This window comes from Chanodichthys erythropterus, chromosome 2 (genome assembly GCF_024489055.1).
Source record: "Chanodichthys erythropterus isolate Z2021 chromosome 2, ASM2448905v1, whole genome shotgun sequence".
NCBI classification, from domain to species: domain Eukaryota; kingdom Metazoa; phylum Chordata; class Actinopteri; order Cypriniformes; family Xenocyprididae; genus Chanodichthys; species Chanodichthys erythropterus.
The window spans coordinates 13,761,508-13,780,746 of record NC_090222.1 but is presented as its reverse complement, the minus strand read 5'-3'; the positions used below and the strand labels follow the sequence as shown (position 1 = coordinate 13,780,746).

At 36.4% G+C, this 19,239-nt stretch overlaps 1 protein-coding gene across 2 annotated transcripts in view; it reads right to left on the bottom strand.

Moving 5' to 3' along the window:
* Positions 1-4: 4 nt before the first annotated feature.
* zyx (zyxin) overlaps positions 5-19,239 on the bottom strand; it is a 29,618-nt gene continuing 10,383 nt past the window's right edge. For both annotated transcript variants that reach the window (XM_067401723.1, XM_067401715.1), the window contains exons 2-10: positions 15,143-15,368; positions 13,051-13,304; positions 9,134-9,229; positions 7,775-8,332; positions 7,327-7,447; positions 4,151-4,320; positions 3,771-3,949; positions 1,949-2,069; positions 5-1,851 (exon numbers count right to left, since the gene is read on the bottom strand). In XM_067401723.1, the coding sequence (XP_067257824.1) occupies positions 1,738-1,851; positions 1,949-2,069; positions 3,771-3,949; positions 4,151-4,320; positions 7,327-7,447; positions 7,775-8,332; positions 9,134-9,229; positions 13,051-13,304; positions 15,143-15,362 (1,833 nt within the window). In that variant the 5' untranslated portion in view covers positions 15,363-15,368 and the 3' untranslated portion in view covers positions 5-1,737. The remainder of the gene's footprint in view (positions 1,852-1,948; positions 2,070-3,770; positions 3,950-4,150; positions 4,321-7,326; positions 7,448-7,774; positions 8,333-9,133; positions 9,230-13,050; positions 13,305-15,142; positions 15,369-19,239) is intronic.

The window sequence follows — 19,239 nt, the reverse complement described above, 5'->3', positions numbered from 1 at the left end:
AAAGTCTTATTTTTATAGTTTTATTAGTTCAGAATACAGTACAAATGTGGAAGAAAAACAATGATAGCAAAAATAACACATTGGCATACTTTCAACAGTAAACATACACACATTCACATATTAAGAGAGAAAATTAGATGTTGCGTTTACAAAAAAGGTAATGTTAAATGGTAAATACATGGAGGCTAAACCACGAGTGTTCAAATGGTCCTTACTGAATTCAGCAGTATTGTGATACCAGCATGAAAATGAGGCAACTGTGAAACATGATGTATAAAAACACTGTAATAACAATAACAACAAATCATGCATAACGTGTTAGATTTGGTCATGTAATATTTTTATAATTAGAGCCATTGTTTTATTCGATTGCATCAAATACTAGAATTTCTTGGACATAATATAGTCAAGGGACGAGGCCAAGAAGAGAAACACAGATGCAATGCAATATTCAAAATACTATGAGTGCTACCCTAAAGCCAAAACGAGTGGTCTTAGTTAGACAGCAGTTGCTATCGTAAACAACAACAAAATAAATGAGCTAAAATGTCAATGTTGGAAAACTGGAATTCTGTGCATTAATCACAGGGAATGGTGACTGTTAAAAATTGTATATTTCTGAGAAACATTTAAGAGTTCAGTTTGCTCAGAATCATGTTCGTTTGTCTACAGTAACACTGTTGGGTTTTACCAAAAACTACAGTTTTGTGATTCTGCTGAATATAACCATGAGGCTCTAGTTAAAGATAATCCGAAGCTCTTGTGTAGACAATACCATCTTCTCCATAATCCAGACATTTTTAAAAAAGCTTTAGCTAAGATGTCATATTACAATATTAACAAAAGGCTCAGTGATTGATGTTCTTTTCTTTGGAAATACTTAATTGTCAAATCTACCAATTGTGCAATCGCTAAATACCTCTGGCAATATATGGAATGAAAAACAACTGAACTGATACTGGCATGATGATCAATGCAAACTTACTTAACTGTATCATCACATTTTGTTCGACATGTTTTAGGATAAAACCAATGTGTTTTTTGTTCATTTACAGGTAAGCAGTTCTAGAAGTAAAGCATGCATCTTTCCCTGCCTTTGTTTTTGCTTATTTTACATTTGTTGTGACTACAATTTCACAAAAAGCCCTTCTCATCAACTACAATGTATGTTTCGGAAAAGCCTTATTGAAAGTGCATGTGGAGATACAAACTATACGTCTTGCCTCAGTAGTCAGCTGTGGTACAATTTATGGATGTTCTGAGTTTTTTTTTTTTTTTAAAGGCATGCTGGAAGTTGTACGTCTCGCTGAACTGCGCGGTTCAAACGGCAGTGCAGTACATTACCTCTGCACAGAGTCAGCCACTACAGTAAAAATTCAAGCCACAAAAAAAATATCCTAAAATCACTTCTCTGACACCTTACATATCAAACAATGTAGCGGTAAAAATTGTGTCGTATGTAGCGGTCAACATGGAGGCACTAACGTTGTGCTCGCACACATCAGGCCCTAGCAGAAAGACGCCAGGACAAACAGGGCAAGCTATGGGCTGGGCTCTGAATAAGGCCATTCAGAAAAAGCAGCAGAGCTTTGTCGAGTAAAGGCGCTAACTGACTGAGGAAACATGAGGAAAATGAGAACGTGAAACAGAAGAGAGAATTACAACACATACATTTTCAAAGCAGAGCCAATTATGTGTCTTAAATTTGGTTTAGGTTTTGTAATAAGTTTCCACTAATCACTGCTTGGCCTGCTTGGCACGTTGGGCATGGCACTTCATGCACAGAATTCTGCCATCCAATGGGTAGCAGCCATCAGCGTCTGCCTCGATGGAAAGAGGACGAGCACAATCCTGCAATGAACGAGCAATTTCATATTGTAAAACGTGACTCTTCTAATTTGAGGCTAGAACAAAGAGGTAAAGATAACAAAAGGAAGAGTCTTCGTACCTCACATCGGTAGCACTTCAGGTGAAAGTTCTTCTCTAAAGCAACAACCCTGATGGTCTCTTCACTTCCAGGGTCGGGAACAATCGGCTCATTGCAGCTTACGCAAAGTGGAGAGAAACGGCTGAGAAACAGAAAAAAGAAGGAGAGAGGGTCAGATAAAACATTGACAATAAGGTCTCATTTGTATTAACAATGAGCAATACACTTGTTACATCTTTGTTACATAATTATTTAATAAAAATAGAGTACTTCATGTTAGTTCACAGTGCATTAACTGTGCAATAACAGCTTTTGATTTAAAAAAAAATGTATCAGTAACATTAAAAATGAGTAACCAAACATTATGGAAAAAATACTATGGAAATCAATGGGTTCATTGTTTGGTTCTTAAAAATGTGTTTGTTTGTGTTCAGCAGAAGAAAGAAATTCATAAAGGTTAGGAACAACTTGAGAGTGAGTAAATGATGACAGAATTTTCATTTTTGGATGAACTATCCCTTTAAGTAAGATTAATAAAGGCTGTCGAAGTAGGCTATTGTTCATTGTTAGTTCATGTTAACTAAAGTGGAACCTTATTTTAAAGTGTTACCAACATTTATTTTTTTTAATATTATATAACATTTGTATAATTTACTATCACTTTATAATTTACTTTTAATTCAATTTTAATTTCAATTAATATTCACTTTATAAGCCGTTAATTTCTATTAAAATATATGATATTATTAAAATACTATTAAACTTTTTTTGCTATATGACAATTTCTTTTACAATACATTAATTTTTCTATTTTTGTGTATAGATTTTGTTCTCTTATCCTAGTCAAACTTTAAATCTAAAAATATGAAAATTCATCATAACATAATAAAACAAACCCATGATAACACAAAGTGAAATATTCATAAACCGTTTCGATATATATTGTGTGGGAATGATTTATATACAGTTTTTATACAAATTACAACAATGCCCAAGTTGTGGATATTACATGTAGTTTCTGTAGTAATAACTATAAATTATGCATAATTACATGCAATTAACCAAACCCTCATCCTAGCTCTAACCCTATAGTAAGTACATTAATTATACGTTAATTATTATTACTCAGTACTTAAATGTATAATTATAAAACTATTTTATAAAACAATTTCCCCCCCCAAAATTCTCTCAAAAGTAGTGCACTTTGTAAGAATGCAAAAAGCATGATAAATAAAAAATGTTATTGCTTGTGAAAAAAAACAAAACAAAACAAAAAAAACTGAGCATCATTTTCCAGCCAAGCTGTTAATAAATTACAAAAAAGTATGAAAATACTATTTAATTGTGTGTATTTAGGATACATAAAGCGCGGTTACACTTTATTTTAAGGTGTCTGTATTGCAGTGTAATTATACATTTAAGTACTGTGTAATAAGAATTAACTACATGTACTTACTATAGGGTTTGGGTTAGGATTAGTTGCAGGCAATTATGCACAGTTTATAGTAATTACCATAGTTACTACATGTAATGTGTGAGAAAAACACTGTAAAATTAAGTGTTACCTAAAAAGCTAACAAAGAAATGCCTTGGCAAGACAAAAAGTGTCTGAAATTAAAGTGGGGTTAGTTTTGAAATCTTAAATAAATTAACTGTGAAACTTGTGTTGTAAGGAAGTTTCATTTTACATTGCTAAAAGTGTCTTACCACTTTTTTGTTCATTACATTGATAACTGATTATTATTTAATAATTAGTTAAAATAATTAGGATAATTAGTTAAAACTGCTCTATAATATACCAGTATAACTGAGAGCTTGGTCTGTGATTAGTGTGATGGCTCACCGATGGTAATCTTTGACACAGTAGGGGTTGTTGTTGTCATCGGTGATGAATGGAGCGCCCTCCAGTGTGCAGCTGCAGGTAGTGCAGCGGAAACAGTGGGAATGGAAACACTGGCCCACCGCCTTCAGGACGCGATCTGTGATCCGCTCCCCACAGCGGGAACACACAGTCAGAGAACTCTGGAAACACACAATCACACCCAAAGACAAACGGTAAGAAAATGCAAATGGAAAAAAGGCCCCACATGTTCATAAAAATCTGTAATATGGATAACATTGACTATCATTAAAGTTTGTCTGATACCAAAAAAAGCTGATGTGTCAATTCTAAAAATGAAAACTGTGACTGAAGTTTCACGTGTCTAAACGTGTCCATCTCACCATGTAGCAGTCCTCACACTGAGGCGTGCCGTTGTGGTCGTAGAACTGCATGCCCTGCAGGGGGCGCTGGCAGGTCATGCAGCAGAAACAATGGGAGTGGAAGAGTTTCTCCATCGCTCTAACTGCTGGCTGAGCTCTAGAGAGAGCTTCTCCACATTTACCACACACTTCTGAAAGGAAAAAAGTGTTTATATTAGGAAAGAGAAATAGAGATTGGGGATAATGAGAGATTTATTAGGTAAAGAGAAGTTCATTATGGAGCAGCAAACACAGAGATTGTCTCCAGGGTGATAATTGGGTGAGAGTCTGGAGAGATTGTACTATTGTACTCTAAAGGTCTCAGTTCAACAGCACAGACTCACTAATTGATCCTAAGCCCCGCCTTAAAAGCATTCCTGACCAATCCTACCTTAGCAACTGTTGCCATATCAGAGGTGTAAAGTACTGTAAATGTAACTAGTTACTGTACTTAAGTATCTTTTTGTCCTACTTTGTAGTTGCATTGAATATTAAAGTTATTGGCAACTTTTACTCTCTACTTGACTACATTTTTGAACAAAGTAAATGTACCTTTTACTCCACTACATTTGTGATGTAATGCAATTACAAATTACATTTTTCATGACACCTAACTTTTTCTGCAGCAGTTTATTTCTGCTATAAAGAAGTGAAATTCACCATCTAAGTGCATTGAAGGTACTACATCTTGTGCATTTTGCCTTTACTCCCCCAAAACTTGTCAACAAAGCTACTTTACGTGAATGCGAGTGCATTAGAAGGTAGTTTCTGATCGCAGGTGTTTGATTTATTAGATGAGGAAATGACTGCAGCTGGTGATGAGGCTCAAACTAGCACATACAATAGATTTTGACTATTTAAATTTTACTTAACATTATTTTATTTATCCGCAATACTGACAAGACCATTTTGAAGGATATTGGTTTACTTGTGGCCTTTTTGTGCACTTGAGCTCAACTGAGACTTGAGAGCTTATAGATGTTTAAAAGGTTGTTGTGTCGACCTTGGTTTATTGCAAGATTGAGGTGTTCAGTTTTATTTTGATTTTAGAAAATAAACATAACATCTCATCTTACAAATCAATTGTTTCTTATTTTCACTGCATCTCAGAGCCTACATTCAGCATGAGTAAAATACTTAAGTACTGTTAAAATCAGATACTCTAAGACTTTTACTCAAATCGAATTGGAATTGGTTACTCATTTTCGATGTAAAGGTATCTGTACTTTTACTTTTAAGTATGGTTTTCAGGTACTCTTTACACCTCTGTTGCCATATAGAGCTGATTTTTATCTTTTACCTTTAAAGACAGACCTATAAGCTACAAGGTTAATTGATGCTCAAAAAAAGCATTGCTTTAATATGTTTAAAACAATCAATTTTTAAAGGGTTAGTTCACCCAAAAATGAAAATTATGTCATTAATGACTCACCCTCATGTCGTTCCAAACCCGTAAGACCTCCGTTCATCTTCGGAACACAGTTTAAGATATTTTAGATTTAGTCCGAGAGCTTTCTGTCCCTCCATTGAAAATGTTTGTACGGTATACTGTCCATGTCCAGAAAGGTAATAAAAACATTATCAAAGTAGTCCATGTGATATCAGTGGGTTAGTCAGAAGTTTTTGAAGCATCTAAAATACATTTTGGTCCAAAAATAACAAAAACTACAACTTTATTCAGCATTGTCTTCTCTTCCGGGTCTGTTGTCAATCCGTGTTCACGACTCCTCAGTGATGCTGCGGACGTAAGAAGCTCCTGACGTGTTATCTAGTGCTCCCAAGCTTCGTTTACAGTCTGAGGGAGACACGCTGTATTCAAGCTATTCTACATTGTTTGTATTTTGGTATTGCTATATTTTTAAAATGGTGCGTAAGTGTGCATGTCGCGGATGTCCTAATCGCCAAAAACAATGACGTAAAAGTGCATTACCAACGCCGACAGATGAAAGGATTCAATGGAATCAATTCAATGGAAAGGATTCCAGAAGAGAATACAATCCTGAATAAAGTCATAGTTTTTGTTATTTTTTGACCAAAAAATAATGTTTTTATTACCTTTCTGGACATGGACAGTATACCGTACATACACTTTCAATGGAGGGACAGAAAGCTCTCGGACTAAATCTAAAATATCTTAAACTGTGTTCCCGAAGATGAACGGAGGTCTTACGGGTTTGGAACGACATGAGGGTGAGTCATTAATGACATAATTTTCATTTTTGGGTGAACTAACTCTTAAACAGTGAAATTATTGGTGAAAGACTACATTATCCACGATTCTACAAAAAACTCCACCAATCAAAAAAAAAAAAATCCAACAATCAAAGCTCACCATAACTTTAGCACCAGTTCAGTCCCATTTAAGTACTGTGAATGATGTAATCGAGTCAATCTCCCTACGCTTTCAAACTACTTAAAGGGTTATTTCACCCAAAAATTAAAATAATGTCATTTATTACTCACCCTCATGCCTACTATCTACTATATTAAATTTAAAAATGTAATTATTCTTGTTATAACAAAGCTAAATTTTCATCTTTGCAAAGGGTCAACACAAGCCGGGCAATAAAGAACTAAATCAATCAATCTATGACCAAGAATATATCGGACTTAAAAATAAACCATAAAACACAGAACATGAAAACACAAAATCAAACTGTTTATTTCTGATCAAAAAGTATTTCTTGTTTTCAACTGTACACACATCTAAGCTACTAGGAAACCTAAAAAAAAAAAAAAAAAAAACTCAATGCTGACAAAGACAGAGTGAGATCATTACAACACTCATCCAGAGAGATCCAGACACGGGAGAGGTGAAGAGCCGTGGTGTTTAGACACTGATAATAGAGTAATAAACTGAGATGGAGAAGCTACATTGAGCTAAACACCTACACAGCCAGATAAAGAGAGCGTGAGACAGAAAAAGAGCAAAAGAAGCCTGGGACCATTACACAGTCAATGTTTATCGCAGCTTGTCTGCTGTGTGTTAAACAAGAGCCATATGGATGTCTGGGACTAAGGCTTAAATTATCATCAAAACCATGAAAATCACTGAAATTATGATGAAAAAGACCAATCAAATCTTAAGGGTGTGAGTGTGTACACAAGGTTAGGTGGAGTTCAGTTTGTGTAGGTGAGGTCATAGTGTGTTTGTGTACCTGTAGCTGGAGAAGTGATCACAGGAGGATGCTTGTCCATGTCTTTGATAAAGTCCTTAGTCATTTTCTCCAGCTCTTCTACCTCCCTCATAGTGAGAGGAGCTCCACCAGAACCAGACACCTAAAAAAACAACAGCATATGTTTGCCATTTTTCAGAAATGACTCAGACATTTTAGTTTTATATTTGCATATGAACTGCAATTGGCTGTTCTCTAGAAATGTGACAGGTCTTTTCTTACATCTATTTAACCATCTATAGCTGCCTTTACTCCGCACAGACAATGTTGCATTATGTAGATTGCTCCACACAGCTCACAGTAAAAAAGATTATGCAGAATATGCAAAACTGTTCATTTTAAGATTTATTTTTTGCCTTGTTACCTTATATTACCTCACGTTAGCTTTATTTAAATTACTGCATCACCTTATAATCTAAGGCGCACCCACCTTTGGTGGAACAGTGTTTCCTGCTGGTCTGCTGAATGATGAGATGGGTGACTTCTTAGGTGCAGCAGCAGGAGGCGGAGCAAAGCTCTGCTGACTGCCAATGGGAGATGTTTCAGAGTGATTGAACGCAGGTGTGGGGGCGGAAATATTCACTGGTGGAGCAACAGGGGCAGGAGGAGCAGCAGGAGGAGCAGCAGGAGGAGGGGGTGGGAAAGAGCTTTGGGCGGGGGTTTTAATGGCATGGTTAAACACTCTTGCACCGCCAGAAGGTGCAGGGCTAACCGTTTTGGAACCAAAATTTGAATTCAACTGACTGGGAGAGAAGTTGGTCTTTGGAGCAACAGCTGGGCCTTTAGCAAGTGACTGTACAGGAGTGGAGGCAGAGGCTGTGCTCTGATTGGCCGGCCGTGTTCGGGCACGGAGCTCCTCAGCCCAAGGGGCGGGTGGAGGGCGATCCTGCAGTTCAGGAGGGGGCAGAAAGGAAAGGGACGGCTTAGGGGCGGTTGGTGGTGGTGCTACTGGCTTCGGAGCTGGTGCTGATGAAAACTGGCTTGGCAACTGAGTAAACAAACACACACAGAAGTACACATACATCAGATGGGGAAAAGGGAACTTAAAAAAAGGCTTACAAAATCTCTCAATTGTGGAATCAGAATGTTGCAAGATTAAGATTGTGAAAAATAATTGTTCCTCTATTATCCAGTTATTAGTCATGGGAACTCAAGATAAAAAAAAATGCTTAGTTTAAGGGTTGCTTCACCCAAAGATTAGTGGATTATTATTTTTTATTTTTACAGAATCAAGAAGGATGTCTGCATCAAGTTCAAATGATACGTTTTCATATTGATTCATTTTCAAATTATTTATTCTTAATGTAAGAATGTGTTATTTTGTTGTGTTGTTTTTTTGTATTATACATAAATACATACATACATATAGTGTATATACAAAGTATATGTATATACTGAGTTTATATTATATATATATGCGTGTGTGTGTGTGTGGTGTGTGTGTGTGTGGTGTGTGGTGTGTGGTGTGTGTGTGGTGTGTGTGGTGTGTGTGTGGTGTGTGTCTGTCACTGGCCACCCTAGAAATCCCTAAAATATCGGCATCTGTCATCAAAAACTGAAAAGAGCAGCTCTACCAAAAAATAAAAGAGCAGCATGAACATTAGTCAAAACATCTCCTTTTGTGTTCTTCAAAAGAAAGTAAGCCTTGGAATGGCATTAGGGTAAGTACATATTGACAGGATTTTAATTTCAGGGGAACTATTCCATTAAAGTTGAAAAATTAAAGGGAAATGAACTGAATCGTGAAGGTCAAGATTAAAACGTCAGAGGTTAAAGGTTGTGTTTTTACCTTTGGGTTGAAAGGTCCACTAGTCTCCATCTCTGATAACATATCAGTCAAAGAGCCCAGCTGCCTGTCAAAACTTGTCTGTTTCTCGAACAGCCTCTATGGAGAACAAAAAGAGAAATTTAGGGGAAAAAGATGAGACAAGATCAGGAGGGGAGGTTGGAGAGGATGTGGTTTAGGAGAGGAGAACGACAAGAAAGGGTGAATCAGCCATGAAATCAGATGTATTGTTGGAAAGAGTGCGAGAGTATATAAATGTGAGGCAATAAAAGGGTGGGATAGAGTACAAAGCAATAAAAAAGGAATATGTGAAACAGAAAATGACAGGGTCAGAGCTGAAAAACAATCCAAAGAACATTAAACAATGTGAAGAACAGATATAAAAAAAAAAAAAGGATGAAGAAAATGGTGCCTTCTGAGAAGTGTTTGTAGATTATAATTAATGCCTAGTTAAAGTCATTTGATCAAATTATATGAGAAAATAAAAGGGCAGAATGTGCGTGTGAATGAATCCACAAAGCTCTTAGAAATTTGGAAGAGCTGAGAAAGACAAACAAATTACAGTCTTGCTCTCATAAAACCACAGCACTGTTCAATCACTACACAATCTTCAAAGAAGCAGCATGCACTTTCTATAGTTTCCATGCAAAGCTGCGAACATCGCATAAAACAATTTATGAATAAAGCACCATTTCCATGCCATGTGTTCAAGAGAACAAAAGTGTTACTTCCTGGAAAATTGGCGCAAAATATCTGTAATAAAAATGAAAGTTGCTGCAATCGGAGATGCCACTGTGGCCCCTGTGGACTTGTGCCTCAAAGCTCAAAAATGAAACACAAAAAATGCAGTCTTGTTATCTTGTTATTCAGAGGCGGATTGCCTGGTGTTTGGGAATACAATCGTGTTATACAGTTCTGGGAGGTCATTATACCAAATAACTTTTATGACTAATGATGGCTCAGGCATTTCAGAATGATCAAAGCAACATTTAAGATGCTTTGTAATGAAATTGGCCCACTAAATCCAATCATATCAAAGCAAAAGTTTTTTTTGTGCATCAAGGAATTTATTCTGTAAATGTGTTTCCATCATAGTTTATGTGCATGTCTTATTGGAGAAAAAAAAAAAAGCGCCTCAACTGAGTGCATGTTTTTTATGCACATTTTTAGAATTTATGCACATCTTTGTGATTCCATCCAGTGTTGTTTTTTTAAGCGATAACCCAAAATAAAATAGCTAAATAAAATAAAATCTCAGGGCGGGGCCGAGAGCCTTGGGAGCAGATTTTCTTACAGAGGAGCTCCGGGAGAATAAAAGGAGGAATGATGACAGTGAAGGATGAGAGAGGACCAGGCCTGGGTTATTTATGTAGTTGTTTTTATTATGTTTTATGAGGCAGATGTCCGTGAGGAGCTGCTGCTTTACTTTTGTATTTGTTGTTTGTTCATTTTTGGTTACTAAAATTACGTTGAACATTCACTGGTTCTGGCCTCCTTTTTCTCTGAACTTTAAACCTTGTTACAATTACCTAAAGCATCTTATCGGGGTCAGGTCACCACACAGCTTTCTTCAGACAAATTAGTAAACTAGTTAAGGCAAAAGGTCAGCGAGTTTTGTCCATCCCTAAAAACGTCTATAATAAGGAAATATTTCACAAAAAATGTTTATGCAGTGTATTTTCATTGCTGTCAGTAGCAACAGCATGTCTGTTTGATTGAACGAGGCCCTGTGAGAGTGATGATGTAGCCCAATTACATCGCACTCACCACAATAACACATCCATAAATAGAGCCAGGGCTTATATGGGCATGTCAGCAGACAGCACGCATAACTGTGTCTCACAGTACAGAAGAGTTTACTGCAGCAAACTGCTCAATTCCACTTAACCATCTTCTCTATTTACACAAAGAGAATCACTAGAATTACTGAAGACTGTAAAAAATCTGGCATGCCACTTCAGGCCATAAAGAGTAAGAATTAGTGATGCACCAAAATTTCATCAACTGAAACTTTCAATCAGAAAAAAAAAAAAAAAACAAAAAAAAAAAAAACATTGAAATCATTAACCAAACAGTGATGTTTAATGATCACTTCTCAGACCTTTTTGTCTGTCTATTTTGTGCACAACGTCAATGATGATAACACCTGGGGCCTGTACCATGATGGTAGATGAACAAACTCAGGGTTATAGGATTAGTTTTGAGTTGACAAAGCCACACCACTCCAATCCGGCTTTGTTGGTACCATGATGCTGATCATTAACTTTCTGTGTCAGGCTTTGATCCTGAGTTTGTGGAGCGCGTGCACATGAATCTGTGACATCAGTGGCAAACAGCCAATCACATGCCTTGCAACAGAAATAAACTGTGATTCACTTCTCGCGTGAGAGCCAGCGTGATTCAAAACTCTTTTGCTGAAACTGAAGAATTTAAATGCATTTACACTAATGGAAAATACTTGTCTGTGAAAGGACAAATAAAAGAAATTATCTTTATCAGTGCAAGTGAAAGTTCTGAAGTTAGTTGATAATATATAGCGATAGAGACTTAAACATACAACGTCACATGTAGTCATTTTTAAAGATTCTATTTACTCCTTATTCAGGCCTTTATTACATATGATCTATATATATTAATATTAACTGAAACTAAGTGCTTAACTACTGTTACACTAAATTTGCATGTGGGTAATGGATTAATAAAAATATGGATCATATAATTATACAAATCATATATAAATTATAATATCATTAAAACCAGACAATTTCATCGTTAAATATTTGTTTTTACTATATAATGACCTTTAATTTAGACGAAGAGAAACTGGGGGAGTGACTTTATTGCGTTGGGTGTGTCAGTGTCACTTAGCTTACGTCTGATTGGTCCAATTTCAGTTTGAGATCTCTAACCCAGAAAATAACCTGCCCCAGAGCAGGTTAGCCATGGAGCGTAAGATACTATGGCGATGAACACCACAAAAAGCCAAGTTACTTTCATGGTACCTAAAACCCAGGATTGGCGCAAACCAATCTGAAACTTACCTGGCTAGCCAGCTAATCCAGCTTCATGGTACAGGCCCCTGGTTAAAATGTCAGCTGAGTGGACTTTTGATATGAAATTGTCAATTTTATGATGAAATTCAAACAATACAGTGAGGTTTTGGGGTTCTTAAATGTGGCATAACAGATAGCTGTAGCCGACAGCTTGGAAACGGACGTTAACTGATCATCTTTACTAATAGTTACAGCACAAAATAAACATGAATGAATATCAGAAGTTATGTTGAAAGAAACAGTACTATTACTGAAATGTATCATGTCTCATGTGTTTCAACCGTGGAAAGACGACGTCAATACAACAGCTTTTAAACAATGTCACATATCATTGCATTCACCTCAGTTTATATTAAACGTCCATAGCTCATTAGCTGAAAAAAAAAAAAAAAAAAAAAACAAAAAAAAAAAACTCAAGGAGCATTTTGCTAAATATATGCACTATATTACATATACTTAACCTGTTAGTGATGTCTTCATTATTTAAAGTATGTTTTAATTAATCTGTCATGAAAGTAGGTTATTATAGCCACTGTTTAAATGTTTATATTTCAATAGGTGTAGAAACATAATTATATCATTAATAAAACGGATATAAAAACTGCCTACTGTCCAATTCAAATCTAAAGTTTTTATTTGAGCGCTGATTGTTAAATTTGATTGATTATTAAACTTTATTTTTGGTTTGTGTGACGTTTTTTAGTGCATTGTTAGTCAAAATCGATTTTTTTTTGTGTGGTTGGTAGTGCGAAAGCTTAAAGGACCAGAAATAAGAAAGTTATAAAGGCTGGGAATGACATAAGGGCATGTAAAGACTCGTTAAGATTAAAATCAAATTGAAATCAAATCAAATATTGGGTAACCTACCTGAGAGTTGACACCTGCACTGGTCTCAGGGAGAGGAGGTGGTGGTGGTGGTGGTGGGGGTGGGGGGAAGGAGGCAGAAGGTACAGAGATAAACTCCTCGGGAGGTGCAGGGAGGTGCAGGTCTTCTGCAACTGGGGGCGGGGCTGGGAATGCAGGAGGAAGGGCATCAGATGCAGGGGGTGTGATTTGGCATTCTGGAGGAGGGGCTGGGAGCTCGGCATCGTCCAGCGGAGGAGGAGGAGGGGGCGGGAAGTCTAATAAACGGAGGCAGTGAATTTCATTACACTCGCACCAGTTCACAATAACAAAATCCCTTTCTGTATTGTTCTTTCACCTCAACACAAAGCATGATAGCATAGCTTATCTACATATAAATTAGCATACATAGCTTCTCTCACATGTGAAAAACGACTCTTTAAATCATCAGTACTGGCATTTGAAGGACAATGCTGATATTGAATATTCCACATATCACTAAAGGCAGAAATGCAACTCAGTTTAATCCTTTATCTGCAGAACTCTTTCAAAACTTGGCCCAAAAGTGAATTCTTTAACAGTCATGTCTGAAAACGCACTCTGTTGCCAAGCGCATATGTTGTAATTCTGGTGAGGAGAGAATTACTACATTTGCTACAACAAGCAGAGTGAGCTTTCTTAAAAGAACCTCATGTTCAGTGTATAATGAAGGATCATTGACCCATTAGTGATATCATAATGAAAAATAAAGCCTCAAAAATATTTTGAGAAAACTTAAATGGTTAGTTCACCCAAAAATGAAAATTCTGTCATTAATTACTCACCCTCATGCCGTTCCACACCCGTAAGACCTTTGTTCATCTTCGGAACACAAATTAAGATATTTTTTTTGAAATCCGATGGCTCAGTGAGGCCTGCTTAGGGAGCAATGACATTTCCTCTGTCAAGATCCATTAATGTACTAAAAACATATTTAAATCAGTTCATGTGAGTACAGTGTTTCAATATTAATATTATAAAGCGACGAGAATATTTTTGGTGCACCAAAAAAAAAAAAAAATACTGCTTCAGGAAGATTCGGAGCACAAATGAATCAGTGTGTCGAATCATGATTCAGATCGCGTGTCAAACTGCCAACGGCTGACGTGACTTTGGTGCTCCGAACCACTTATTCGACACGCTGATTCATTACACTCCGAAGCTTCCTGAAGCAGTGTTTTGAAATCGGCCATCACTATATAAGTCATTATTCCGTTTTTTTGGCGCACCAAAAATATTCTCGTCGCTTTATAATATTAATATTGAAACACTGTACTCACATGAACTGACTTAAATATGTTTTTAGTACCCTTATGGATCTTGAGAGAGGAAATTATATTGCTGGCTATCAGATTTCAACTAAAATATCTTAATTTGTGTTCCGAAGATGAACAAAGGTCTTACGGGTGTGGAACGGCATGAGTCATTAATGACAGAATTTTCATTTTTGGGTGAACTAACCCTTTAAATAGTTTGGCATAATCTTATTTTTCATTACATTTTATTTGTAATTGAAAAAAAAAATGTTTTAACAACTGCTTCACCGCTTATTAACATTTGAAATCAATGCCATGTGATGCAACTAACATGATGAAACATGATGAAAAAACAAAGGAAATATCAGAGAGAAGACCCCTGTAGACCCTCATGACTGCGAGTCAAGGTGAAAAAATTCTCTTAAAATATCAAATTATTTCACATTTTTATGGTAAGGCTTGGTTAGTTTAGAGAGTGAAATCACATGTGGTTCAACTCCCTGAAAAGTTATAATATTTTTGAATGAATAGATTTATGATATTTGTAAAAAATAAGATGTGTACACTAACATGTATTAAAAGGTGTAAGGAAAATATATTATTACTTGATGGCTACACTATAAAATTTTTACAGTTATTGCAATAAAACTGAAAATGTTTTCCAAAACCATAAAAAACAACATTTATACCATTTTAAAGAATTTGCCACGTGTGTTCTAAAGTAGTTTTTTTTATAAATATAAAAGGCATATCTTTTTTTTTATCATGGATTGTCTCATATTAGAAACGACATGCTTCATCTTTAATTGAAATGGCCTTACCCTCACAAACAGCTGAAGGGGGCGGGGGCATCTCTCCAACTCGTCCAATCACACCAGTGCTTGCAAATGAGGGCGGCTGTGATGGGGCCATCTGTACTTTAGGCTTTGGAGGAGCGACGGATGCAAACTTTTTGGGCTGGTTGTAGAAAGAAGGAGCGGTAACTTTGAGGGAGACAGAGGAAGTTACCACAAGGGGCTTGCCACTACTGGAGTCAGACATCTTGATCTGAAAAATACAACATTATGTAGTCAAAGAAGTGTTACAGTTCAGATTACAATTTCTGCACAATTTATGTGCAAAAATTTCCAATGCAAAAAATAAACTAATTCAAGACCAGCAGGACTGATCTTGGTTGGTGGATAGCATATGGAAAATCTTAACATTTGGTAAGTGGTCTGTAGCTTTGGTGCCTGAAACCGCGTTGTTCATGCATAATCATTTCTCAAGAGAGCCGCCCACCTGTATGTAGGTTAGTCAACCATCTGTGTTAAATTTGAAAGACCTCTCCTACATGTCTCCAGCTTTGAAACACCCTGAACATGAGCAGAAAATTTATCTTTATTATTTTTAGCATTATATAATAACATCTGGTCTGGCTGGTAGACGTTTAAAATCACCATTGAGTGATATTGAAGATGTGGTGAACATCTCAGAAATTACAGGGAAGTAAATGTATCAATGTTGTTCCCCATTTTGTCATAACTAAAAAACATAACTGGTTTTAAGAGAAGTTTTTTAACTTCTGTAAACTAGCATGAAAAAGCTACAAACAGTGCACAGTAACAAGAAGTTATGTGTACCTTATGTTTGCCCCAACTGTTTTGCATCACTTGGTTGAGGTATAACAAGGAAATCCTTCACCAAAATATTGGAAGAGGGAATTTCATGAATTGAATGCAAAGCATTTCACTTCCTTTTACGTAAATTGCATTCTCAGGTACTTCCATGTTGTCTATTTTGGCTTGTTTCATATCCACTCCTTGTTTAACTTGGTTTCATATCCAGAGAAAAGTCTCACTCTCAGAAATCAGCTTAAGTTTCAGCTGTTCATTTCTTAAAGGGATAACACATTTTTTTATTAAAATCATCACTTGTAAGGATATCATTTTGTAGCGTTTTCACCCTTTATCTAAAGCTTTGGATTTAAACAGTCACAGCCTTCAAACGTGAAAATGAACAATACATTTTTAACTGCACCATCCATCAATAACAGCCTCTTTGCAAATTATAGGGGATTTCACACCAGGTAGTTATAGGAACTTAGTTATAGGAACTAGCTACCAGTCTCCCAAGAACTAAATGTTCCCCTAGCCTAGGACCATTTTCCTGGTTGCATTCGCACCACCAGTTGGAAATGGCCTAAGCAGTCGCTTACGTCCTGCCGCTCTGGTTGCGGTGCGGGACTAAGTTTGCAGAGCTGAGAATGACTCTCATTCTTCATCTTCATTAGTTTACGCTCTTATACATTATTAGAACTGTTAAAGAAAATAAATGGTATATGAAAAAGTATGATAGCGTTTGCCGTGTGGTTGATGTCCGTTGCTAACTGAGCAGAAATAATCATGTTTCGCTTGGTCCCTTCAAAGTCGTGCTAGATTTCCTCCTTATCGTAAAGGTTGAGAAGTGCCTGGACTTCGGCGTCGGTTCATCTATTGATGTTTTCTATGATCGTGGAGTAAATATATAAGCTATAAACTTTTTTTTTGTTTTTTGCATGCGTTCGGCCAATCAACGTACACTTCCGCCACTGGTAGTTCCAATAGTGTTGGGTTAGACCATACTCTGAAGTAAGAGCTAATTTAGTTCCCCCAAAAGGCGTTCCTAGAACTAAAATCGTTTCCAGTTCCATTTGTCTGGTGCCAAAAAGCGGGTACTTCCGCCATTAGTTATAGGAACTCTATGAACAAGGATATACACAACCAGTAATAGCACAAAGTTTGGCAAATTTTACACATTTAACTTCATTAGCTTAGTTTATGTGGTGTTTGTGAATAATAGTATCTATCCTAGTGCTGTCAAAAGTAATGGTACTTTGGTATAAAATAAAATAACAATAATAACCTTTCTGCAGTACTAGTACTGAGTACCGACTCTATTCAGTATCCGCAGATAGGTGCTGCTTTTGTGCATTTGTCCGAGCACTCCTTGAAGAGCATCGGAGGTTTCTATTTACAATGTGTTTTTTGAAGCGTTGAGCTTTGTAGCCAATCGCAGACACATCTGTTGATCATGTGAACGCAATGGCCAACCAGGGGTTAGGTTAGTCAGAATCCACTCAATACGACTGAGCTTTCAATCAGCTGATCACGCCCATAAACCCTTTCATTATAACCAGTGTAAAAGTGTTTAAATGATATATTTGTGTGGTGTGTTTTTATTATAGCATTGTTTTATTACATTAAACGTTCAATTAATATCTAAAATCTTAACTTTGGCAGCCATAAAATCTCATTTTGTAAAAACAATTTGCATTGAGTAGATTTGCCTCCTTCCAATCAACAACCGATGGATACAACCAAGTCCCACCTTACATTTATTACTTTTTCAATAATCCATTTCACTGAAATGTATGAACCAATATGAAAGAAAAGATCTGACACTACTTCTGATTCATTGTGACTTTAAAACCAATAGTTGTTTGTGTAGAGTTTTTGATTGTAGCGTGTTTTTGCAAGAGTGCAGAGCTCAGGTAAGGGAATTGATATAGACAATCATGAAATTTTACTGGTATTTGTACGGACTACTGAAATTTTGGTATTGTGACAACGCTAATCAATCCTGCGTTCATGGATGGGAACATAAAGTTTCTGATGACACAACGGGTATCACGGACATGCAACTTTGAATCATCATGTGTTCATGAATTCATCAGTATGACATCACAAAGTTGCGAAGTTGAGAACGAGTCATTTTTGCAGCTTAGTTTCGAAAGATGTTTTGCGTTCTGAAAGTTGTGATACGTTTTCAAAAAAAAAAAAAATTGTCTAAAGATCAAGGAAAATCCAATTCAACATAATAGGACCCCTTAAAATTATGTACTAACAGGACTCAGCAGAACACAGAAGGTCAGACACAGTACAAAGATACAATGTTCTCTTGTTGGAGGATATAATTTCTGTTTTGATTTTGCGTGCACACAAGCAAGCTCTCCAAACCGAGGTTATCAGGGCTGAAGTCATACCATGACTTTCCCATTATGAGGCCTCAGGGTACGGTCAACTGAGCTTCTTCTAGAAACAGTTAAAAGTGCTTGAGACATGTGGATGTGATATACCGCAGAAGTGCTCTCATAGCATGAGCTATGTGCAAATATTTACCTCAAGCATGTTTGCCATTAAAAATGACGGCATTACCTCATTTCCCTCCCCCTGCTGCTGCTGCAGCTGAGCCAAGTCTCATTTGACCCTATGACTAAGTCATAACTTTTTTCCCTCTATAGTTCTCGTAATACAGCCAGTGAACCATAAGACTCCTACTTTGAAACTATGAATTACGGATGATGGCAAACACTTTAAAGGCATCAAATGCAGCCTGGTCTGTCCTTGCCAATTAGCTCTCTCTACTTCAACCCACTGTTGCTTTCTGAGGCAGATGATGTATACATGGATTTCATGACAAAAGAACATCTTTCATTTCTAGCTTTGCTAATTGGAGCCACATTTTTGCTACTCTATCCTAATTATATTTTTTCCTGTCGATTCATGTTATACTAAATCAGGTGGGAAAGAAACATGCAATGCATGTCATTGCCAGTCCTTTCTCATTCATATAGTTTCAGTTCAGCATCTCAAAATGAACTGAAAAATTCTCACTTGAAATGTGCTCTGTAGTACAAGAATAAGTCAAACGAAATCATCCAAAAAGTTATGTAAAAATTAGTAGAACTTGTAGTACAGTATGAATGAGTCTGCAAAATATTATAATTATAAATATGATTAATCTCATGATTTTACCATCCTGCCTTGAATGAATGAAACCAACTGATAAGCATTCAATTACTAAATTAAAGATTCAATTAATTTCTAAATTTAACAATAACTTTGGCAGCCCTAAAATCTAATCTGCATTCTGTTGATCTGCCTCCATTTAAATCAAC